This window comes from Musa acuminata, chromosome BXJ3-5 (assembly GCF_036884655.1).
Source record: "Musa acuminata AAA Group cultivar baxijiao chromosome BXJ3-5, Cavendish_Baxijiao_AAA, whole genome shotgun sequence".
NCBI classification, from domain to species: domain Eukaryota; kingdom Viridiplantae; phylum Streptophyta; class Magnoliopsida; order Zingiberales; family Musaceae; genus Musa; species Musa acuminata.
Window position 1 is genome coordinate 35278998 of NC_088353.1, and position 26514 is coordinate 35305511.

A 26514-nucleotide genomic window follows, 5' to 3' on the forward strand; every position below is an offset into this window, starting at 1 on the left:
AAAATTAAGGAATAATTTGGATATGTTTTAAATTATGGATACTATTTAAAAATATAAAAATGAAGAATATCGATTAAAGAATACCTACAGTATGAATATTTTCTAGAAAGATCACCCTATTAATAACATCAATTTTTATGTTTTAGCTTTATAAATTATTTCTTCAAATCCCATATGTACTTTGATGCTTTGGATAATGGAAATGTAGCACTCTCTTTTAGTATTTTGGTTTTATGATTCAAATTATTGATTACCCTATTAGTAATTTTTTCACCACCCTTGTTTTGTTCTTTGATAACTATAGTACAAGGAAGAAGGAGATGTGAGACTCATAGTTAATGCATGTATGAAGGTGATGATAAGTACAATTGGAGTTAACGAGATTTAGGGATATGACAATGGGTCTCATATCCTCTTTTTCCTCACATGAGAGTTGCGAGCAGTGATGATAAAGATTACAAGCGACAGTGGTGACTTATCTTTTCTTGTGAGAGGGTTATGGATGAGACATGTAAGAGTAAAGCCAACGATATTAGTAGAGGCAACAACAACTCTTCTGCAAGGGTTACAAGCAATGGTACATGATGAAAGCGATGATAGATTCAACAAGACAAAGATAAAATATTTTTTTTGTATGATCGCATACCGTAAGAATTTTTTAAAATTGAGATGTTATATAATTTTTTTTTCGAGAATTCACCCTATGTTTAATCATATACGTATATTTGAATGTGTCCAATTTTAAGATTTATGATTAGAGAAAAAGACTGAAATAGTACAGTAATTCAACAATCTTCTTTGTGTTTAAAACAATCACTGTCACTTATTTATTAGCGCAAAATATTATATAACAATCTTTGGCTAATTGATCACTAGGAAATGGTTGACAACTTGGAATTTGAATCCAGAGATAATAGGAAGATGGACACCAATCCCTTTCAACATGACCACAACAGAGCTTATATTCTTCAATATTTTAATTTAAATGATTGTTGAAGGTGACTCGTTTACTTTAGCAAAGATTCTAAAGACAACATTACACAGAGAGATATGATGAAAGAATTTAATTTCAAAGGGCATTATTGTACACTTAAGAATAAAAATAATAAATTTTTTATCATGATTTAATCCAATGAGATAGCTGACTGATTCAATCCAATCTAAATAGCTAACATGCTCAAAATGTTTGAAGTACAAATTTCTTAATAATGACCTGATAACATTTATAAGATTTATGACTCTTATCAACCCTCAAGAGTATTTATATTTCATGATCCTATATGAGATGGAGTATTTATATTTCATCACTATAAAAAAAACCCTCTAAAAATAAAAAGAAAGAACTATCATAAAATAAGCTTCTCTGTTGAAGAATAAGCATTTAAATTTAAAATCCTTCCAAATTTTTAATTATAGAAAAAAGAAAAAAAATGGAGCCACAGATATCTTCTTTGGTGATTTCCTCGTATCCTAATCGTCCATCGCGAGCTTGTGATGACAGTCACACTGTTCGACGGTTGAGATGCGGGAGCGGATTGATGAACTGGACACGATCTCAGGCGCTAGTCACACCGTAGTGTCGGCTTTCGCGCCCTTCCTCGTCCCCCTTTTATACGCCTCAACCCCGTCCCCCGTTCTTGGCTCTCTCTCTCTCTCTCTCTCGATTCGATCCTTTTGCTCGTTCTTTTGGAGTTTCGGAGACCCCAGTGGGGAGAAGGAGAGATCCGTCGCCTTCGATCCTGAGTTTTCTTCCGTTTGCCGGTGAATTCTCTTCAAGAAACCTTCGGAAAGAGCGTACCCGCCGTCTTAGCTCCTTCTTCCTCTCCGGAGTTGTAAGCCCCAGTCTCTTAATTTCAAATGCCTCAATCTCTTGGATCCAGCGCCTGGGGCTTATGGTATGATCTCACCGGGTGCGGTGGGGTAACGAGTTTCCGATAGATCAAGATCCTTTGGTTGTCTAGCAACAGGGTTTCGTTCTTGATCACGAGTTTGAATTCTGGATCGGTGATGCCGAACAGTTGTATGTATCAGATCTAGCGGAGTGGCCCGAGTTCTGGTTATCGTGATACGCCAAGATCCTCTGTCTAGGGGGCTCGATCGATTTCGCGTTCTTAGGTTAAATTTTGATGCATTAGCTTTGATTTTAGGATCTCTTCTTTACGAAATGATGACCCAATTTGATGAATGTTTCAAACTGAATCTGGAATTTCTACGTGAAATAACAATTTCTTTGTTGCTAGAATTCGAAGATTATTGGTTTTTTTGGTTCATGGACTATACAAGATTGTCGAGTGGAATTTGTTGCAAGTTCATACGATAAGTCTTCCATTTTCTCTTGGTTGTTGCCGTCGATAAGGCCTCCCTGTAGTGAACTTGAGCTTCTCTTGTTGATCACCGATGGATGTTGCTTAATGTATGCTTCGGTGCCAGCATGCGACTAGTCTCTGTCGCCTAGAATCGAGGAGTTTAATGTGTATTCTTCTTCAATTTTAGTATTGCTTTATCTTTCTCGCTTGTGCCTCGTTTGATTTTAGTTTCTATCTTTTAGGATGTGAATCTTCATTTTTGCTTCACATAGTATTTGATTATTTTTCTAATATAATATTGAAATATATCATCTGATGCTATTTCCTTTATCAGAGCAGACACCCATTGATGAAATTGCATCCAAACGAATCGGCACCCATTGTTACTCTTATTTTAATTAGCTTTCTCTATCTGCATTTAGTTTGTAGATATGGGCAGCTGCTTCCAAGCACGAATCTTGGAGCATCTGATCCTCTTCCATTTTGCGGCTCTGACGTGATGGACGGTGGTGGTACATAGGCGAAGGCAAAATTCGTGGGACTGGTCGTGTGTTTGGCTCCTGATTACGGAGAATGCCCTTCATCGGATAAGGGTCATCTTAGAGCAGCATGACGCCGGGGTAATCTGTTCACACTCTGCCATGTTGTAGAATGAAATGTCTCAGGGGTGATGTGGCCTCTCAAAAGCTCACCAAATCTGTGAAAAGTGACATAACACCCTGGCAGTTTTCAGGGTTGAATCAGCCCGGCTCGGTGCCCAGAACTTGTCTTACCGGGCATCCTTTTGGAACCCTTTCGAACATCCCAACCCATCTTCCGACCTGTAACCAGACGCGGCGATGCCTGGTTTTCCTGCCCTCGTCGGCCGTTCCATCTTCCGCTCCTCTTCCCATGCCCTTCGCTCCACCCACCTAACCGCCGGCGTGGCGGCGGCGCCACCGCTCCTCCACCGCTTCGGATCCCGACGGGCCCTAATCATCCAAACTCTTTCCGGGCCAGTGAGGATAGAGCGGCTCTCCGACTCCGATTCCGGTGATCTTGAATTTTGTGCTTGAATCTTGTTCGCTCGCTACTACCTTTTACGATCTTTCACTAATCTTTATCGGCGGTGCTGGCCAGGGATTATCGAGCTGAAGTTGGACAGGCCGGAGGCGAAGAACGCGATCGGGAAGGAGATGCTGCGAGGACTGCAGAACGCTATCGAAACGATCGGCAATGACTCGTCGGCCAATGTGGTCGTGGTGTCAAGTTCGGTTCCAAAAGTTTTCTGCGCCGGAGCCGATCTTAAGGTAAGTTTTTCCCTCCCTCATGTTTGACAGTTATTATGATCTTCTTTGGCTCGATTTTTCACCTGAAAGTAAGAATTCGTGTTGGTCTTGAATACTGAGTCATGATGAACTCTTGTTGGAGGTAGTCTGCACTGTTCTGTCGTGAAGGTTGCACTCTTACATTTATTTACTGTGTATGCAATTTCCACATAGTCATGTGTAACTTGGTGACATTAGGCCTTGCGTAGGACCAATTTTCCTAGATGTCTTATTATTGATATCTTGCTGTTAGTATCCGTTTAGCCCTGAAATGTCCCGATGTAGGAGTTTGCCACTTTTGGAGGGCATGGAACAGGCTTAGATGCCAATCATATATTCAATCAAGAGGAGTCAAGATAGTGCTCTTTAATTTTCAATAAATCAAAATTTTAATACTTATATTACATTAATTCCAAGATGAATTATGAGTTATTTGTTTGATTAATCACACGCCATTAGAAAGCTTATTTAGTTAGGAATCTAAAGCATTTTACAGAATTCAATTTTAGATTTTCTATGCAAAGTTAGTCCTCTTGAAAGTCATGGTGGTTGCTCTATCAAGATTGGAAAAAAGTTCTGCTTTTAGAGTTCCTAGATGACTTTTAGTTATTGTATGAGAGGTTAATTAAGTTTTCACTATTTTGATCTGAAAAATGGTGTAGAATTAATTATCCATGCTTGGAGGGTTGTTTCAAACCTATCACCATACCATGTCTTAAAAGCCTTGGAGGTTTTGGGTCCAAGTCATGTTTGTTGAGAAATACTGTCCTCCTACATTCTTCTACAACTTTGTATCTCTTTATCTTATTCTATCTAGTGGATCCAACCTGTTATTTTCTTCATTTTTCATTTATTTCCTCTCCATCTCGACATCAATAAGCTATTTTCTAGTTCTTGAGAAAGTTGGTCATATACATAAATGCAACAGGCTAATAAATTCAATCATAATTCGAAGATGTCAAATTTACTTGAATCTTGATCTATTACTTGATAATCAAGTGTTTGAGTTGACACAACTATTTTCTGAATTTGTGAAATTTTCTTGGGCCACTAGTGTTATAATCATCCACCTCATCTTCATCTAGAATGCAACCATTTGGAGACCGTACAACTAACAGCCTTGTTCCTGTCTCAACATTAAGATTGCTTTCGTAATAGCACTGAAACATCTCTTTGTTTGGTTGTTCCTATTCATACTATCTTCTTTATCTCTCAAAACGATCACAGATCTGCAAACATAGTAACAAAATAGTCGTCTTCTAGGTTTTGGGCTACCGAAGTAACAAATGGTCTATGGAGCCACCAATGAAGGGGCTCGTTTCAACCCTAGAATCAAAGCCATAGTCACACATCCAATCAATAAAGAAAAGCATATAATGTGTATATATCCATGCAAAGATAAATATCAAGAAAGTTGAAATATAGGTAATGAATCTAGAGAAGTTGATACAACTATGTGCTTGGAGATTCCTACAGCAAGTTGGGTTCTAAACATGGAAGGAAACATCGTGTTTAATAAAACAAAAAACGGATATAGCAATTTGGCTATCTACTGTCACGATGTAAAAACCAGATCTAGGTTTTGAGCAAATCAGCAAAAACACAGACACGGCTGAAAAGCATGTGTTTAATTAAAAGAAACTTGGTCAAGGAAACAATAGCTTGAAGATGAATTGTGTATATTGGTGATACCCAAGCTGTCCTTTTTGTGGTATGGATGTTTAGAAATAAGAAAGGGACAGTGATTGCAAAAGGCGCTCGGGCGCTCGCCTAGGCGCTCGGGCGAGGCGAGGCGAGGCCCGAGCGCCTCGCTAATGTCCCAGGCGGCGCGCTTCAAACAGGCGCCGCCTGGGCGCTCGCCCGAGCCCAGGCGCTGGGCGCTTCGGGCGAGCGCCTGGGTAAACCAAGGCGACCGAACCAGAATTTTAGGTCTGGTTCGGTCCTGGTTCGGTTGTTAGTTGGTTCAATCGAACCAACTAAACCGATATAACCCCAACCCTAACCCTAACCCAACACTAACCTGCTGCCGCTGCCGCTCTCGATCGCGATCGCGATCTCGTCGCTCGCTGCCGCTGCTCCCGCTGCTCCCGCTGACGCTGCTCGTCGCTGTCGCTGCTCGCGCCTCCCGCGAGCCTTCCCGCTGCTCGCGCCTCCCGCAAGCCCTCTCGCTGCTCGCGCCTCCTGCGAGCCTTCCCGCTGCTCGCGCCTCCCTCGAGCCCTCCCGCGAGCCTTCCCTCTGCTCGCGACTCCCGCTGCTCGCGCCTCCCGCGAGCCCTCCCAACTGCCGTGAGCCCTCCCTCTGCTCGCGACTCCCGCGAGCCCTCCCGCTACTCGCGCCTCCCGCTCCCTTTCCTTTTCCCCCCGCCGCTTGCCGCTGCCGACGCTGCTTCCTTTCTCCGTCAAGCTCAGACTGCTCAGTATACTCTTAAATCTTAATATGAAGTTTATTTGAATTTTGAAATGATTAATTTTCATTAATAGATTAATAATATATTATTTTGATTTTAATGTTATTAATTTTGTGATTTTGTATCTTAGATTTTTTTAATTTAATAGCATATTTTTATTTAAAATTTTAAATAATTATATTATATATTTTTATATTTTAGCGCCTCGCTTCGCTCGGGCGAGCGCCTAGCGCCTTGGGCGTTTTTGGACCTTGGCGCCTTTTGGCGCCTAGCGCTTTTTAAATCACTGGAAAGGGCTCCATTATTGAGAAAAGTATTTTGCTACTTGTATATAAGAACATAGAAGATATATAATGAATTGTAATAGAATGAATTTATCGATTCACATTATGATACTTTTGAAATGTTCTTTTTTTGTTCAAGATATGTACCTTGTTTTTTATAGGAAAAGGCACCTAAAAGCTTACGTTCACGATATAAGCTTGTTTTTTTCTTTTGTTCTTTAAATTTCATCTGTACTAAATTACACTCCGGCAATCTCTCTTCTACTTACATTGGTAAATTTTAATATCTTTTGACAGGAAAGAAAGCTGATGAGTGCTTCTGAAGTCCAGCAATTTGTGAACTCTTTACGATCAACATTCTCATCCTTGGAGGTTCATGTTTACCCAACTATTTTGCAGTCTTCTTACACTTTTGACATTGTTAGAGAATTGGTATTTTAATGTTTAGCTAGTCAATCCTATTTATAAATGCTTGCTGGTTGCTACTTTATAGACATGGTCAACAATTGTAGCAATCAAAGTGCTTTCACTTATGCTGACTAATGAATTTGAAAATACATAAAGCTAGTGTTGATGTATTTAATATCAATGCCAATGAAGAGCAACTTAATAGACATATAATGCTGAGTAAGTGCAATATAATGTATTCTTTCTTTTCCTTTAACTATTTGCTACCTTTTCTATTAATTATTGTTTAGATTTGTGTTTAGCGTGTCCCTAGTGCAAAAATAATTTGATATAATGCATTAATCAATCTCTACAGGCACTCTCTGTTCCTACGGTTGCTGTTATTGAAGGAGCAGCATTAGGTGGCGGGCTGGAAATGGCTCTTTCATGTGATATCCGTGTGTGTGGTATGCCTAATAGTCAAAATCCATACAAAACATGCCACAGTTTTGTTATATAGTTACTCATTTGGGAACCGACTTTGGAAGTTGTTTCAATATGTATCTTGTAGGAGAAGAATCAACATTTAGCTTGCCAGAGACTGGACTTGCAATTATTCCTGGGTATGTGTTCTAGCTGGTCATTATATAAAGAATGGTATGTTGAACCCTTAAGAAGGGTAATGATAATTCTTGTATTGCATTGCAGGTCAGAATATTAAAATAGAGGCTCTTTGAATATTTGCATAATATAATTTATGAATAAAAAACTCTTTAGTTTATGCCTGCAATAGTAATTGAAGATTGGTATGTGAAACTAAGATCATGAAATTGGATCTTGAAGGAGGGGTTTCTCTCTCTAATATATGTCTGAGATGGCTATGATCTCTTCGTTGATACTTATGTAGTCAAAAATATTAAATGCTTCACCGAGAAATATTTGGCCAATTACGGATAATATATGATTTGTTTAGTTCTAAGTATGCTAAATGGGTTATATGAAAAAAGAAAAAAAAACGGCAAACATTAATATGATAAAATTTTCAGTTTTATTTGTTCATGTTTCATATGAAGGGTTCTGCCTACTTATAATGTTTCACTAGGCATGCTGCATGATCATTGCTATGTACATCAGGAATTAGTGCGTGTCCTGATTGTATTTTGGAACTTATTGAATAGTAAATTCTCCTTGGAACAAGATTGTTTTAGAGAACTTGATCGGCAGTCCTAATTTTTTTTTTTTTTTGCCAAATCTTGATGCTAACAGAGCTGGCGGGACCCAACGTCTTCCTAGAATAGTGGGAAGATCAGCAGCAAAGGAGCTAATATTCACCGGTCGAAGGATTAGTGGCAAAGAAGCTGTGTCTATGGGTACGATATATTACTACTTGACCACATTTGCTTTTTTTAATTATTTTGACATCACTTTATCAACATATTAGGTTTATTATCTGTGGCAGGACTTGTCAATTACTGTGTTCCTGCTGGAGAGGCACATCACAAAGCACTTGAGATTGCCCGAGACATTAACCAGAAGGTACAAGAGTAAAATGTTTCAATTCTCTCTTTTTTTTTTCCACGAAAATTTTTTGCTTCAGCAAAATTTACGGTTGTTAAGGTTTTAGCGTGCCACACAACTTATTATGTATTTTACCTATCTGTTACTGACATTATCTCTCAAACAAGGGTCCTTTGGCTATAAGGATGGCTAAGCAAGCTATCAACAAAGGTTTGGAGGTAGATATGCCCTCAGCGCTGGATGCGGAAGAAGAATGTTACGAGCAACTTCTTGACACACAAGACCGCCTTGAGGGACTTGCTGCATTCGCTGAGAAGCGAAAACCAAGGTACCTTGGTAAATAAAACACTACAAATTCATACCCCTAATTAACATTGTAATAAATTCAATTTGAGGCATTTATTACATGCTATTCTTAATTTTTAGCTGCTGATTCTTTTATTACAGTGGGCAATAATAACGCCTACCATCTTCTATTTCTTTAGCTGCGCTGCGCTGCGCAGCTGCTGCTGTTGATGATAGAGACACGTATGAGCCTAGACAAAAAGTACGTGTGGACTATCCACTCTTATCTAGATTGCAACTTGTAGATTTCTGACCTTGGCCAAATTGCTTACTGCTGCCAATCGTCTGTCGCGGTGACGCCTGCAAATCATACAAGTTATTTTAATATTCTTTACTTTTGAAATAGTATGGTGCATGTAACATGGACGGGTGGGTCTTTGATGCCATAATACGCTTCAAAAGGGGATGTTTTTGTTATTTTAATATCCGGGTAGTCTTCCTAAAGGGTCTTAATATCATAATTCTGTGTCATTTCGACAACTGCAATTTTTAAACGAATTTTGTCAAAGCATTGCGCTTCTTCCCCTGGAAATCTCAACACAAATCTTAATATTATAATTCTGTAACGCGTGCCAATGTTTAGTAACGGGTGTCAGACGCTCGGCTGTTCCCAGGATAGTAAGTTCCCTTCAGTTTAAGCAACTTCAAAATTCATTATCATCGAAAATAAAGTTACAGCTAAAACGGATGGATACCCCCCTTTGTCTCCTCCATGGGAAGTGGAGTGCAGAAAACTCTAGTTTACAAATGGTACTCATCATCCTGTGAGCTCATGACGGTTGCCAAACTGTCAAACTCAAAAACATTATAAGAAAATTATTTCCCTAAATTTTCCATTAGGACCGCACGAGATGATGAGTCCAATTTATATTATACTCCCTCGATGCTCAAACACCACGCTCCCACTCGGTGACCGGATCCCTTTCTGGCCTGCAGCACCACGAGGGTATAGGTAAGAGCATGCCGTTTACAGGGTCTTAAAATGAAGTGGTGCTATAAATAGCTCAGAGGACTGAAAAAACTTTTGGTGTTAAGAGCCGGGAAAGAATGGGTAAGTATGCAACATAAGTCAGGAAAATAGCCCTGCTATTGATGGATGCCATACTGGAGAGTCTGGGTTTGGGTCCAGCGGCATGAAGGACAAACTCGAGGAAGGCATGCAGGTGACCGGCCGTGGACGGCTACTCCGAGGGCTCCCATTCCGACTTGGATGCATCACCATCTTGCACCAGAGCTGCAAAGGCCTACACATCTTTGACAAGGAGAATCCTTGAGAGAGATGGCTCGTGTACCAGATACCCTGCATCGGGCAGTTCTCAATTCCCAGACGAGTATATCCATAGCCAGCATCCATTGGCCTTTTCATGAATGCGAAAGGTCACAGCTGCAAAAGAGCTGATCGATGGGCAGCACCACAAAAGATACACGGAGGGCAGCTTTCACGACTTCCTCGACTTCATATCCCCAACGAGCAAGACCGCTGGAAGGAATTTATAAACAGCCTTAAGATAACGGCACCTTGAGACCGTTACTAGTTAGGCAACAACAGTACTCGTGGACTGCAGTCTATATTTCCTTGGAGCAATGCTTATATTATTCTAAGACTAGACCGTAAAAGCTAAATAAAGTTTTAGACGTTCGCTATCATGACAAGGCATCGCATCAAACATGTCATAAACAGATATCAATTGCAGAAGATTGAATGCAACTGCCATTCAAAAGAAAATTTTAAAGCAGATATCAATACTTCGAGTACCTTTAAAAGTGGTGGTATTAAGAACCATTAGACCTTCGTTAATACTTCGAGTACGGCCAGAAAAGTAACACTGCCTTCTCAGCAACCATCAGACCTTACATCCAGGAGCCTGTTAAGAGGTAGGTGTCTATAGAAGTATTTTGACAGACAAGCGTGCTAATTCAGTAAAAGAGAATAAGTTCACGAGTAAAATTATCTTACAAAAAGCAAGTCTATTTATTTAGTTCCTTTTTTGACCTGAAAGAGAAAAAAAAAAAAAAGAATTCAGTATCCCCTTATGCTACCGGATGAACCTGAGGCAAAGACATGGTCCATGGTCAGAAATAATTGTAATAAGACATCTGAAACTGTGATATCAAACTCTAATGTATGATAAAGAAACACTAAAAAAGACGTACACTAATGCTCCCACCAATAAAAGATTTGGAGAGAATAAACATACACAATCTTATCTTTAAATATTTTTTCGAACCTTGCCCGCAGATAATCTTACTGTTATACCATGGTAAAAAAAACTCAATATATAAAATAAATTCCCTTATGGAAGAGCATCTAATTTATTGAAAACTCTAACATCAGCACCAACTTGGCTTAAGCCACTCATCATAGTGTCTTAATGTACGATAGCACTTAGAATGAACAAACAAGTTACAAGGATACTTATGAGGTTTCGCTCCATGAAGCCCTCAGTTACACTCGAGAATTCCTAAATAAGACTTGGACAAGGCATATTCATGATGAATTCTCTCTAACTAAAAGTCTAGCATAAGCATTTCTTTAGCTAATTAAAGCACATTTCTAACCATTCTGTGTCCTCCAGAATATAGGTATCCACATCGTTTATATAGTTTGCATGAGTGACCAGATGCACTTCAGGAATTCTATTAGAACAATGATGCTTAACTCCAAGCAACCAAAGGATGACTTTATTAAACACACACAAATAAATAATCGTTCTTGGCAACAGAATATATCAAAATCACATAATCATGAATGTTCAGTAATAAGCAAAGTTTATAATACCAAGTTTTAATGCTAGCATTTAATTATATTCAAAGAAATTGAGAAAAATATGTTAGGATCCCTTTTATTTTCTAAGTTTTTCTAGTCTAGTAAAAGTCGAATAGAGACTTATTTGAGATTTATTTATTTTATTAAGAATCCAAGTCCTGATGAATTCAAGGGTGGAACCCTATAAATATGGACGAAGATCTTATTCTTGAGGCATCGAATCAGTGATGGTTCCATTCGGATGGACAAATCAAATGTACAAGCTATTGCGGAATGACGAACTCCAAAGAAGGTGCCGGAGTTGAGATTCTTCCTTGGCTTTGTCAACTACTATCGACGCTTCATAGTTGGGTATTCAAAGCGCACAACTCCACTAACAGAGTTGCTAAAGGAGCAACCTTGGAGATGGCCCGACAAATGTGAAGTGGCATTCCAAGATCTAAAGGCTGCTGCTGTGTTGGAAGAACCGATGCTCAAATTATCGGACTATGAGGAGCCCTTCGAAGTCCATATAGATGCTTCAGACTTCGCTATTGGAGAGTACTCATGCAGGAGGGTCACCCGGTGGCCTACAAGAGCCGTAAGCTCGACGAGACCGAGCGATGGTATCTGGTGCACGAGAAGGAGATGACAGTGGACCACCACTGTCTACGAGTTTGGCAACACTACCTTCTCGGATCGCGATTTGTATTGAGGACGAACAACATCGCTTTGAGTTACTTCCAAACTCAAAAGAAACTCTCTCTAAAGCAAGCACGATGGCAGGACTTTCTAGTCGAATTTGATATGGCAATGAAGTACAAGCCCGAAAGAGCAAATGTCGTAGCTGATTTGTTGAGCCGGAAGGTGGAGCGAGTGAATGCCATATAGTTGGAGAGCAAAGTCCAGGCAAGTCGACTGCACTCAAACTTCCTTTCCAAGATCAGGGATGGACTGTACAGTGATCCCCAAGCGGTAACCCTAATGCAACGAATCAAAGAAAACAAGACAATGATTTTGGGTCCAGGAGGGACTCGTATACACAAAAGGAAAAAGGGTTTATATTCCTTGAGTGGACAATTTGAGGCGCGAACTCTTGAGAGATTATCACGATTCCCTTATAGCAGGACATTCAGACATTCATCGAAGGTGGGGACTGATGTGAAGGAATATGTTCGAACGTGGCTTACTTGCCAACAAGATAAGGTGGAGCAGCGAAAGCCAATGAGACTTTTGGAGCCATTGCCCGTACCAAAAAGGTCGTAGGAGAGTATTTCCTTGGACTTCATATCGAGCTTATCGGTAATATGTCACGGACAAACTTCGAAACAGGATATTTGATGTAATGCTTATGTATATCCGTGTCTTTTGGTATGTTCATGCTTTGTACAGCATGTAGAGGGACAGCCGAAGGCTTAATAGTCTCATTTTAGTTGGGTTGGTGGCCACTTTAGGCTTGTAAATAAAGGTTGTGTCATCTGAACACGTGTGAGAGATTTTCGGTCTGTAGTGGACCATTTTACCCTTTGTTGTGCAATTGTTCAGAGATTGTAAAGTCTGTTTATAATTTACATTGTCTATGAAGTGTTTTCGGAAATGTTTACTTGTGGATCTCGAATGAGGCGTTTTCTTTAACCCGTTCTCTCTTTTGTGGGTCCTAAGGGACATAGGAGGCTTCGGGGAGGCTGACCTTTACGGACGAACACGCAAGGGTGCCGCACGACTTAGGCAAAACCAACTAAGTCCGTGACAAATTGTATCAGAGCGGGACAAGCACTCATAGAAACACTTAGCATGCAAATGTGGGGGACCTAGCGGGGCTGCGTTGAGGGCAGTCAGCACACGCGCGACCGTTTGGGGGAAAACGGGCATAGAGATGTAGGGAAAAGGAGTCGCTCGGAGGAGCGAGCATCTGAGATTGGCATTCAGAGGAATGGCCAACCCTTCGCGCAAGAGGCACCACGAGAACAGGCAAGCTTGGAAGAATGCGGAGCGTACAAAGGTTGGGATAGTTGAGTTTGAGCTACGGCTCAACGTTGACAACTATACTTGATGGTGCTCAAGGCAAGCGAGGCGCTTGGTAAAGGATGAGACCATGCAAGGTGGAATGAGTTGTTCAGCGACCGTAAGAGTTGTGCAAAGCTCACAAAGGTGAGGGGAATTGCTAACTCAAAGAATTCGGTACTCATACATGGGCTTGTATGCGGACGATGGAATGTTCGCGGCCATCCCAAGGTGACCGAAACTCGACGCCATGGAGCATTGAAACTTTCTCTTCGGCATATGAAGGATACGTCCGTAGGAGGCTGAAGTGTGCAACGATTTCAGCATGTTGCTAGGCCTTGAGTGATGCAACGGGGGCTATATTGACGTGGAGTCGCAATCTAGCAAGTGCGTTTGCAGGAGGCAGATCAATACACAGTTTGTTCAGCAAATCAGAGCAGTCCAAGGGAATGGTGGTCTCCGAAACGAAGAGAGATATTGCTCCAACGGGACAGTTATCCAGGAGGGATAAGTCCCGGCACTCTAGAGGGAGAATCATGTGGGATGGACCTCACATGTTGAGGAGGAGTGCCTCAACAAACAACAACTCCACGAAGCACAATAGACCGAGTAAGCGGCGAGGAGTCATCGCATGATCTCGCTCGAGAGAATGCATTGGTGGATGCATTGCGAGATCAAGTGGGGAAGCAATATAAAGCAACACAAATGAAGGCACACTTGGAGTCGATATGGAGATCAGACTCAAGGGAGGGCTGACCCGTTGAATGGTGGGCGCGAGGGCCACCATCAACTCAATGCAAAAACGAGGAGCGGACCAACTTGGGTGTAACTAGGCAAAATACCCAAGCCGCATGAAGGGAGCCAGCATAGAAGATGGAACATGGAGTGGAGGCATAGTGCTTTCCTTGGACAGAAGTCAAGGACATGAACTCTTGCAGAGGCAAGAGCAGAATCATGTTGTTCCATAGGTCATTCATTTTGACGGAGCGGACTCATCTTGCATGGTGCCAAAGATGAAGGGAGCTTCTGGGCACATGCACCTTATCTCGGAGAAACATTTGATGGAGGAACTAAGGCGACTCAACTTGCAGAGGCAAAGTTAGGTTCAGAAGGCCTTAGCACGGGGCAAGAGGACGCGGAGGCAGGTACTCTTGAAGAATATGCCACAGTGTTGCCATTCAAGTTGCCATGAAGGAAGCGGTGCACAGCGGAAACTGTGTTGGTAGGGGTAGAGGCCCAGGATCCAGACAATGGTGCACTAATTGCAGCGAAGTCGGGGGACTTCGGGAGCTACTAAGCGACGGACTGTCCTAGAGCGGTGCTTCATCTAGGTGTGACCCAAGAGTGGGTGGATGAAGGTCGATTGCCAAAGGAGCGAACAAAATCGAAGGTGGAAAAGACCCTGCAATGTATTGGCAGAGGCCACATATGGAGGGATCACAATTCGAGTTCATCCCACAAGGATTAGAATGCAATAGAGATGTCACCAGGAGGCGACATGGTGCAGTGGATCGTGGTGGAACAGTTCGTGACAATGCGATACACATGAATGAGTCCCGTAAGGGACTAGCTCATACGAAGGTATGATCGGGAGCTACTGGAAGCTCCACTTCGGTGAACAACACGACGACAAGAAGGGCTATGGATTCAAGGAGTGAAGGCCATGGTATCGTAGAGGCGAGTCTTCCGTGCGTGCATCGAATTTTGCATCGGATGAAAGCTTTGGTCATCAGCATATAGGGGCTGTGTTCCACCAAGGGAAAAGTTCGAATGCAAGTACCAGTGAGTCCCATGGAAGGGACTTGATTATACAGAGGTATAATCGAAGCAACTAGAGAGTTGGAATGCTCCAAAGCTCATATTCGCTTAAAGGAGCCCGACAAGTTAGAGGACAAGGTCGAGTAAGCCAACGTTGCTACGAAGGAAGCTAAGGAGAACAGAATCGGTGCAAACTCTACAATGCGATGGCAGAGGCCATGCATGGGAGTTGCAATCTGTCTTTCCATCGACCAAAAGGGAGTTGCTTGGAGAACATAGAGGTGTTGAAGCAGATGGTCGAAAAGGGCGAGGAAACGACGACGAGTCCAAAGGGACTTAGCTACCCAAAATCAAGTATCAGTTAGAATGGAGGTGGACTCGGATGAGTGCTACAGAGACATATCTACTGATCGTGAAGAAAAGGGATGCAGATACGAGGCGACGGATAGTAGGGCCATGGGCATGGTACCGCAGAGGCGGGACTTCCGTGAAAGTCATTGATCCCTTGCTCTCATGGAGGGAGAGCGGTTGGTCGTGAAAGGGGCCGAGGAGGTGGAGCATGCAGAGGCAAACTCCAAGTACCGAGACAAGACTGAAGGGCAGAGGCCAAGGAACTTCGTAAGACCGGTGTCAACGAGCTTCTCATCAAGATAGCCGAAAGTGAAGGACTTCGGGTCATGCAAGAGTGCACGACCAAGGAACAAAGTAGGCAGTACGCGGTGCTGTACCTTTGCTACTCAAGGGAGTAGGCGACAGGGTTGATGGAGAAGACGATAAAATCCCAGAGGCGACCAAATCTATTAAAGAATTACTCCAAGTTGGGGTGAAAACTTCTTGCATTCCAGAAGTTCGATGGCATTGAGAATGTGAATCACAGTAGCTAACTCAATGCAAGGAGTGCAAACACTTCAAGTGCTTCAAAAGTGTGAGCAAAGAGCAGGCGAATGCTAGTAACCAGCTCGATGCATGAAGTACAACCTCGAGGAGGCGGGCGAAGTCAAGTAACATTTGCCTTCTCAATCCTTAAGAGAATGGGCGAAACCGAGTACCCCAATTCTCTTATCTATCTAGCAAAGGAGCTCTGCACAAGTTCAAAGACTCTTTGAAGATAATGGAAGACAATAGTTGTCAAATCCTCACCAACGGTGATCAGTGCTATTGAGAGTAGATTATCCGCTTCATTTCCCAACGAAATGTCAATCGAAAGCGGAAATGATACGAACCTACTTGGAAGTGACAACTAAGTGAAAGAAGAGTCAATGAACAAATTTTGTGGAGGAATGACTCAAAACTTCAGAAGTTTGCGAGACGATGCTCGTTAAAAGCTCCAACAAGCATCCACCCGGTTTAAGCAACATGAGCCATTTGAGAGACTGGTGCAGTAAGGATGGTCTTTTCCTTCATTTGGAAGATTCGCAGGAATCAACAAGGATCAACACAACTCAACCAACCCCACACCAGAGTCAGAGTCATTGGTGAGTTGAAGAAGCATGGCGGATCAAAGGTTCGACTACTTAAAAACAACAGCGGAGAGCAGCTGGGAGCCAAGAGGCACATTGTAGCTGGAGCAGAAGATTGAAGACTCAGCAAAGGCGAGGAGTTGCAGTGTCGGCAAAGGCTTCAATGAGGACGTCGAAGGAATAAGTGGGGGAGAATGTCATGGACAAACTTCGAAACAAGATGTTTGATGTAATGCTTATGTATGTCCGTGTCTTTTGGTATGTTCATGCTTTGTACAACATGTAGAGGGACGACCGAAGGCTTAATAGTCTCATTTTAGTTGGGTTGGTGGTCGCTTTAGGCTTGTAAATAAAGGTTGTGTCATGTGGACACGTGTGAGAGATTTTCGGTCTGTAATGGACCATTTTACCCTTTGTTGTGCAACTGTTCAGAGCTTGTAAAGTCTGTTTGTAATATGCATTGTCTATGAAGTGTTTTCGGAAATGTTTGCTTGTGGATCCCGAATGAGGCGTTTTCTCTAACTCGTTCTCTCTTTTGTGGGTCCTAAGGGACATGGGAGGCTTCGGGGAGGCTGACCTTTGTGGACGGACACGCAAGGGTGCCGCACGACTTAGGCAAAACCAGCTAAGTCCGTGACAAATAGGGGGACTCAGATCGATACTCGTGGTGGTCGATCGATTTTCAAAGTATGTAACTTTTATTGCTGCACCCCTACACTGTTCATCAAAGGAGGCGACCGAGTTGATGATGAAGAATGTTATGAAGTATTGGGGAGTCCCGCACAATATCATCAGTGATCGAGATGCTCGGTTCTTGGGACGATTCTGGATCGAGCAATTTAAATTGTTGGAGTCTAAGTTATACTTCTCCACAAGCCTCCACCTCTAAACGGATGGCCAAACTGAAAGGATAAGCTTGCTCCTTGAGTAATATCTTCGGCACTACGTGAGTGCTAACCAACGAGATTGGGTGAAGCTATTGAACATAGCCCAATTCTCCTACAACTTGCAACGAAGCTCTACATCCAACAAGAGTGGACAACAATCATTGACTCCTCACACCTTGGCTATCGGGTATACTAGGAGTAGTCCGTCAGCATGTCACTTTGCAAAAGAATGGCACTGAAATGCAGATATTGTGTGGGCTTACTTGGAGAAGGCGACCAAAAAGATGAAGAAGTGGGCAAACTTGGGCAAACGATCGTAGGAGTTTAAAGTCAACGATTTGGTGTTAGTGAAGCTCGAACCAATACACAAAGGATTGGTGCGCAAGTATAAAGGGCCCTTCCCAATTATCAGTAGAGTGGGCAACGTCTCCTACAAGTTGCAGATACCGACGTGGTTCAAAATTCACAATGTTTTTCATGCCAGCAACTTGAAAGCCTACCACTCAGATCCGCAAGATGCTTCCCGAAGTGTTTCAACTCGATTACCCCCCACCAGAGTCTCCGACGAGAAGCGAGTTGAAACCATTGTAGCGGATCGCAAGATACGCTATCTAATGGAGCTGAGCAGACTGAGTACTTAATGAAGTGACGAAAGCTTCCTCAAACTGAAGCCAGTTGGGAACTCAAAGATGCCCTACAACATGAAAAAACAGTCATAAAAAACTACCAACAAGCGTCGACGAGGGTGTCGACAGTTTAAGTAGGGGAGAATGTCACGAACAATCATCGCGCACCCGCAACAACTTCGTTCAACGAACCATTCATCGCTTTTGCATGCTTGTACAAATACATGGTAGCATGTTTCCATTTGGTTTTGTGTATTTTTGTTTGAAAAATGTAAGCAACAGTAGTTCATAGTGCTACAGTGCGACCACTCGCTGCGCTAGGCCAAACTGGCCCAAAATGGCTTCGTTTTCGCGTGCCATAGCCTATTTTTTGCAGACTGCAGGCTCACGCAAAACGTCAGCCATCTCAACACCTTGGAACCCCGAGTGGCACCAGGGGGGATGAGGCTTCCGAGTAGTGTCGGGCGTTGAACAATCTTCACAAGTTCGCACGTTAATTTGATGGGAACTTGCTTTCGCGCCTGGCACCCGATGAACAATTATTTGCAAACTTACAATTGTTCGTTCTACTTTCTAAAATCTTTGTTTTCTCCTTCCTCTCTATTCTCTCTTGCACTCAAGGTGCTCGCTGAATTGCTTGTAAAGCTTCCCTCTTCGCGAGACGTCGAGACTTATTCGTCGCTCGTTTTCAAACTAATCAACTTTTTGTTTCGCAGGTCATTCAGGATCTGTACGAGTTTGCAACTAGGCTGACCCTTTGTGGATGCATATGTCGCAAGGGCGCCTCATGACTTAGGCAATCCCAACTAAGTCTGAAGAGTTGGCGCAAGGGTGCTTCACGACTTAGGCAACTCCAACTAAGTCCGTGACTTTGCCGCAAGGGTGCCTCACAACTTAGGCAATTTCAGCTAAGTATATAACAACAGCCTCAGCCCTCAATCGTTCGTGATCCTTCGGTGCCGCCAACGTCCCACCCCACGCAGCTACAGAAACATAGCAAACCCCCATCGCCTCATCACACCTTTTGTCACAACCGCTGATCACCGCTATTTCCCTCATTCGCTATCGGCATCGACAACAACCGCTACAACCTCAACCCTCAATCACTCAGCATTTCCTCATCATAACGACAGAAGCATGGCAACTCCCCACGCTGATCATCGCTGCCTCCTACTCATGCCACCGTCCCAACTCCCAACCACGATCGTCGACATATCCATAGCAACTCCTCACGCCACCGTCCCTGCTCCCCAACCGCGCTACCATCCTTGCTCCCAACCCTCAGCGACGCGGTACACCACTACAGGTTCGCCATACCGTACCGTACCGATGTTTCAACCCGGGCTCGGTACGATACGGTGTACCGAGCGGTACACCTGATTTCACCGATTTAACCCTCCGAAAATACCTGAAAATTAAAAAAAAGTTAGGATAGGGTTTTCAAGTTATGAATAAATATAGTAATAGTATAAGTTTAGCAAAATCAATGTAAATTAGGTAAGAATAGTATCACATCATTTTCGGGCTTTGAGATAGATTTGTTTGAGGTTCGTATTTCAGCCCGTTATAGAGTTATGATTAAAATATCTACAAAAAAATCAATTGAATTGTTAGACTATTTTGTTACAATATAAACTCTAAAATTCAAATGAATTAAATAATCACATATCTAGATATACCTGATTGTTGATTCTACCACCAAAACGAACGACGGGCCTCCACGGGTGGTGGATCGGGGTCCTCGATCCGATACATATCAATATAATACGTTTGTAAGACCCAATCATGAAATTGATCCCATGACATAGTGTATTGATACACCGTATGCCATTGATGCATTATTGTGATGCTGATCGTAGATTGATCGTCATGAATCATCTGTCGAGGCACTACTGTCTGTGTTGCTATTATGTCTCTAGACCGAGCGAGAAAGAGAATGTGATTATAAAGGTGTCTCGTCGCTCGACTCGATTATTTCCAACGATGCAACTGATGCTACTGCCTTCCCCTTTGCCTTTGCACGTTGGGCGAACGAGTGTGATCGTTGGGTGTCGGAAGTTTCTCAAGCAGTTTGACTCCTACCATGTTGTAATCAAGGAGGATTTTCCACTTGTTGGGGTTGTGCTTCTTCTTTTATTACCTCGGTGATAAAACGTGAAGGACGCTGAGGATCTCCCGCCTCATCAAGTAGAGGATCCTCTTGGTTCTCTACTACTTCAACCCAATCTAACATTGGTTCTGAATCTTCGTTGTAGAATTGGAGGTCAATGGGATCAATATCTTATTCCTCTGACTCCTTATCCAACTCAGCACATAGTAATTTTAGCCGCATGTTATAATGGACATATACTAGTTTCTCTAACCGTCTGTAGGAGAGTCTGTTGCGGACCTTCGTATAAATCAATGCAAACGTTAACCAATTACGTTCGCAACCACTAGATGTTGTTGTCTGTGAAAGTACACGAACGACAACCTTCCTTAAATGTGGTGCATCGCCTCCAAATTATAACCACCACTCAACTGCAAAAAGATATAAATAAGATTTTATTAACATAACAAATAATTAACATTAAATATAATTGATAATCAATATACATAACATTTCCTCACTAGGATCCATAGTGTAACTACACAATACAGCTACAATGTCGGAGAATGAACCAACTGTTTCTCGAAATAATTGACCCTCCATAAGAGCATCGGTTGCCTCGGTAATGTTTGGCAAGAGCCAATATATAATATTTCGTAGTGTCGTTAAGAAATTATTTTGCGTTCCGAGAGCATATCGATATTGAATTGCCGGGTTTAAATAATACGCTACAAAACATAATTTTGTTAGTATGATTTTTTATTATCTAAATAATAATAAATTAAATTATTCTGAATATGAATTTACTTGCATTATGGATATCATGATCCATATGAACTTCGGTCCGACGATCAATGATTCGTACGTATTGGTCGGCTTTAAAATCATCTTTGAATGCTTTCCTAACATCCTCTCTTACTGAAATCAGCATATATTTAAGATACGACATCTGTGGATGCTTGTCCATATCGACCTTACGGTGGACAATATAAAATAGTTCGACACCTTTTATGATTTCTGCTATAGTCTCCCAAAATCTAGAGGAAAGAATGGCATTTTCTATCTTCTTTCCATCGCTCAATTTCGAATATCTGGATTCAGACCACTCTTGTGAGCTGGCCATTGCCTTCAAGCCATGCCTTTTTTGCTGTAATAACTTTAATGCAATAAAATTGATAGCAAACCGAGTAATTCTAGGTCGAAGTATTTCACCGTTTACATACTTTTGCATAAATGCATGGACCCAATGATGATTATATATAAACTTTGTAATTGATTGTGCTCGAGCTACACATTTCTTGACCGCATCCAACTCTCCAATATCCTTTAGCATTAGATCTATGCAATGAGCTGCACATGGAGTCCAAAACAAAGTTTTTCTTTTTTCTATTAATTGCAAACCGGCCTTTTTGAAATTCGCTCCATTGTCGGTTATTATTTAGACAACATACTGTGGTCCAATCTCCTCTACCATAGTGTCCATCAAGCTCTCAATGTAATTTGCATCTTGGATCTTTTCAGAAGCATTAACGGACTTATGAAACACCATTCTTCTATTGCAATAAACAAAAAAGTTGATGATACTCATTCTTGTTGGTCCTGTCCAACTGTCACACATCAATGTCACCCCATATTCGTCTCATTGCCTCTTGAAGGATTTGATCCAATCCTTTAGTTCTGCCACCTCCTCATCTAAGTACACACCGTAAATCTCCTTCGGTGTTGGAGGTTGGATCCCCGTGCCAGACTTTTGAATAGAAGAGACCATGCTCTGAAAGTTGAACCATTTTGAGATTGCCTTCCTAATATCCCATTTTTTTCTTTTGTGTATGCATCGTCAATCCGTGTTTGTTTTGCTGTTTGTGGGGGATAGGCTTGCGGATCAATATCAACAATATCTGGTGCGGACCTCCTGCCAAGACCTCTCATAAAACCACGGAGTCCACCATACCTTATGCTACTAGTTCGACCTAACTGAGGAGCAGTTGGTTGCCTCATGCTGGTTGACCTCTGGATTCCACTGCCACTGCCATGCTCCAATTATGAGTCAGGTCGTCGATGCCTCATTGCTTCATCGACTGTATACTGATGCTCCAATGATGCACGAATCCCAACTGTGAGATCCGGGTCGACTTCATCGCCTCAATCCTCATACTGATCATAAACTGGTTCTTGTGTAGCCCTATGATATTCTTCCTCAACTCTTGCCTTCTTTTTTAATGTATCTTCCTTTGCTTGTTTAAGCTTGCTTTAAAATAATTTATAGATCTCCGTTGGAACATTTTTACATTTTGCAACATCAGGATACCCACCAGCCAAATGCATTTTTACTCGTGTTATTCCTCCACCCTTGCCAATGTATTCACAATAAATACATTGTCAATGATGATGGTTTCCATCTAGCTTTCTAGCATGAACATATGCATCATCATGTGGCTGTTCCTTTGGTGCCATGATCTTACCAAATTTAAATCAAATAAACTATAAAGTATAAACATATTAAATTAACCAAATATCGATCATAAATCACTAATCGTAATATTAAGTAATTTTATTAAAACGTAATTAATCATATTTTATCATCATAAATATGTTACATGCATAAAAGAAGTATTAAAATCATTAGATACACTAATTATACGATTAACATAGTTAATTTTTCACTAATTACTTCTCTTTCAACACTATAAACATGACAAACACCCTAATAGGTATTAAAGATATTGGATTGACATAAAATCGAACAAATTTTGATTAAATCATCATTAAAATGACTAATCGCGGTATTAAATAACTTTAACAAAACATAATTAAACTTATTTTACCATCATATATACGTTGAACACATAAAAGAAATATTAAATATATAATTTTAATCCAATATGATTCAAATTATGATAAAATCATCATTTATCTACACTAATTATACGATTAATATAACTAATTTTTCACTAATTACTTCTTTTTCACCGCTATAAACATGACAAATACCCTAATAGGTATTAAAGGCATTGAATTGATATAAAATCGAATAAATTTCGATTAAATCATCATTAAAATGACTAAAATATGGATGTATCTGTTTCTTTTCATAATATATGAAATAGTATTCCAATCTTTGGCAAACCCTAAGAGGTTGATCCCTTCAAAGTGATCAACAAGGTCGATCCCCTCGAAGTGATCATCCTTTTTTTTTTCCTTTTCTTCTATAATAAAACCCTAGGGGTCCTATCAAAATGCTTGTGTGATTGTTTCTTTTGTTGTTTGTGTAGTTGTTATGTACTATTTTCCTTTGCAAATGATGAATTAAAACATCCAAATAAAAGAATAACTATGATATAATATTTCAAAAAATCAATATTCCATAAGCCATGAAACACAAGTAAATTTCACCATCAGACATACAATGCCTATCCAAACAATGAAACTTCTCTAGACTTCTTAGTTGTTCAGTTTTCCTTGTAAAGTCAAAGGTCATAAATACCAAGCAAGTTACTGCACTATATGAGTATAAAATTTTTTAGTGATTTTACCAAGGAAAATAAGAAAGCAGTTTGATTCCTGCCATTAGAATAGCAAAGGTTCAGTTCTTGCCATTAAAATAGCAAAGGTATAAAAACATGACAGCTGGAATTAGAAGGTAATGCTATTGGATACCTGGAAACTGCTAAGTAAGGAATGGATAAAAACATACATACAGAATCAGTTAACTTTCAGCAATGTAAACAATTTCGAATATCCAAGTAGTAACCAGATCCAAAGGTCCTAGCAATACTTGTATATAATCCGGATAGTAAGCTTTGAGATATACCATGGTGTAACTCACAGCAGATTCGATATTGACTTCAACACCATGTCAAGCCTGTTAGTAAATGGAGTTAAGGTCTAAAAGGCACTCAAATTTCTGCTTTTACTGTCATGCAATGATATGTTACTTCAGTTATAATTAATAAGCATGGCGTACCAAATGAAGATACATCAATTAATGATAATTCTTGTAATTCTATATCAGATTTGGCCTATGGTACACTGATACCAGATGGCACATAAGTTATCACCTGGCCCAAAATGTGACACCCAACTGCTCCTTTCTAGAGGCAAAGCTTAAGTGATTTCTGACTAGAACATGAAAGACAGTATCAAAGCCAACCTAGGATTATAGTCATGGGACCAATGTTCAGCAGATAAAGGTGGTACAATAAGAAAAGCGTGAGGACTTCAACTTGGAGGTACTAATCGATCAATTCAGATGGAAAATATATACAAAACGTAAAGTGTTTGTGCAAAAAACATGAAGTATCTCTAATAAAGACCAATGTACAGAAAAAAAAAAAAAAAAAAAAAAAACTAGCAACAAATATGGTTTTCATGTTTACAAAATAGTGAACCAGATAACAAAAGCGTTGTTTGTGATTGTCGCTCTATGTAATAACCGCCAGCTAGCATTATTTTAATGCAACAGCAGGAGCTCAAGCATATATATGTAACATGAGAATAGCATTTACAAAGAAGAACTAAACATGTATAATATCTGGTGCAAGTACCAAAAAAGGGACACATTGTGGACTTCAAATGAATATCAACAGGAAATGCCCAAAATTGTGGTAGCAATACCAGCACAAGCAAAAGCTCAAATTACATTTGAACAGTCAGACACCTTTTGTTCTTAACATTGTCTAGAATCCAGAAAATTTTGGAACAAAAGCAGATATAATGGACAAGAAAATACAAATTACTACAATTTAAATCATCTGTTACCACCATGATCAAAATGGTGGCAAGTATACTTATCCATCTTAAGTAAAACAAGGAATGAAAATGGAAAAGATTTAAGTCATTCAGTGACCAGGTAATCCAAAGAAGATAGATAAACAAACTGATAGCAGAAGTGCCTGAGACGAATATTTTCTTGAAAGAGACAACTCAAATTTTAAAGAGCCTACACATATAATGTTCATAAATGGCAACTTTGCATAGACAAGAGCTAGAAAGATCATAAAATTGCACATCAGAAATGGGTGACAAAGGTTGTCACATTGTCAAGAGAAGGTGACGAAGAGCAACTATAACTTTGTCCTATATAACAAAATACAAAGAAGGAACCACTGAGATCAACTTTTCTGCAAATCTGTGTAGCAATGCTGCTTGATTTTAACTATTAAATTGATACCATAGCCATTTTTATATTTATATGGAAGAAAAACAAATATAAAAGACTGTTGATATAGCACTTCCACCTTCGAGAAAAATGTTAACTGGCCTCGGAAAAAAGAGGGCACATCCTTTGCATGTACGATTCACTGATTCCAAGTGAGATGTCCAAACCCATAGAAGAAAATAAGTCAGATTACCATAACTTTATTATTCACCTGCAGATAAAGTTGTAACAAGATCATCCTCGTTGACATTTCCTTGAGATAACAACAAAATCATAGGAAGCTTCAATCAGGAAATATAATAAGATACTACAAATCGTTTATCCAAAGTCTGCTTAGAACCTTATGGAGAACCTTTAACTTCTGTACTATAATTTCAACCTGCACATTCCTAATGACCATAGCAATCGTGTAATCTGCACCACCTGGGAATTCAAAATAAACTATTGCAAATAAACAGGGCAATACGCAGAAGTATTGAAGGATCAAATAAATTTGCCCATCAAACACTAATATAGAATCTTGATTTTCCAAGAGAAAATGCAACCAGTCATACCAAATGCCCGTTCTTCATCTACTCCGCTATCTTTAGCAATGAAAGCGAAGACGTAACCCTAACAAAGAAATCCACACAAATAAGAGCGCACCAAATTCCTTAACTGCCACAAGGATCACAAAGCACCGACCAGATTAAACCTCGAATCCCTCACTTCATCCGCGAAGAGGGTCGGACGTCCCTCTGGAGTGCACGGATGAAGTGTCGGAGGCGGCAAGGGGCGGTGTGCCTCCGAATACTCCGGCATGGGCAGTGCGATCGGAGTCCTAAGGTTTGGATCGGAGAGGCGGGCGAAGGGAGAGGACGAGAGAGTGGGGAAAGCCGGGGGGAAATAAAAGCGGCAAGAAACTTAGGCGAATGTTCTTGAATTAGTTTTCATACACATATATTCGACGGATGAAGCTGCCAATAAAATATATTAACTGAGAATATCACTGAATCAATTAAAAAAATCAATTGATTCAAAAATCAATTAAAAATATATAACAAGAAACAAAAGAAAAAACATTATACATTAAAAAATCAATTAAATAACAAACCTTAATTTTGATGGAATGAGGTATTCATTAATTGGCCAAATAAAAGTTTGATCTTCGAAATATAACGCTTAATTTTCTTCATCGTCTTATTGAGTACGTTTTGCCAATATATAAAACAAGGCATAATTATCATCCACA

General features: G+C 40.7%; 1 protein-coding gene across 3 annotated transcripts; it reads left to right on the forward strand.

Moving 5' to 3' along the window:
- Positions 1-3071: 3071 nt before the first annotated feature.
- On the forward strand, positions 3072-8978 carry LOC135638143 (probable enoyl-CoA hydratase 2, mitochondrial). Of its 3 annotated transcripts, none has more exons than XM_065151115.1 (9): positions 3072-3338; positions 3426-3595; positions 6603-6677; positions 7069-7159; positions 7264-7315; positions 7959-8062; positions 8152-8228; positions 8378-8538; positions 8696-8978. In XM_065151115.1, the coding sequence occupies exons 1-9, from the start codon at positions 3146-3148 to the stop codon at positions 8724-8726; spliced, it is 954 nt and encodes a 317-aa protein (XP_065007187.1). In that variant the 5' UTR covers positions 3072-3145; the 3' UTR covers positions 8727-8978. The 3 variants fall into 3 exon arrangements, with proteins under 3 accessions (XP_065007187.1, XP_065007189.1, XP_065007188.1); XM_065151117.1 differs by having other exon boundaries at positions 3073-3338; positions 8658-8978; XM_065151116.1 differs by lacking the exon at positions 8696-8978 and having other exon boundaries at positions 3075-3338; positions 8378-8635.
- Positions 8979-26514: the final 17536 nt, after the last annotated feature.

What these genes read in the sequence shown, in the direction of transcription:
- LOC135638143 (XM_065151115.1), top strand. Translation starts at nt 3,146, where the DNA reads ATGCCTGGTTTTCCTGCCCTCGTCGGCCGTTCCATCTTCCGCTCCTCT. An exon ending in ATGTGATATCCGTGTGTGTG is followed by an intron (nt 7,160 to 7,263) that starts GTATGCCTAATA and finishes TGTATCTTGTAG; the next exon opens with GAGAAGAATCAACATTTAGC. An exon ending in GGACTTGCAATTATTCCTGG is followed by an intron (nt 7,316 to 7,958) that starts GTATGTGTTCTA and finishes TGATGCTAACAG; the next exon opens with AGCTGGCGGGACCCAACGTC.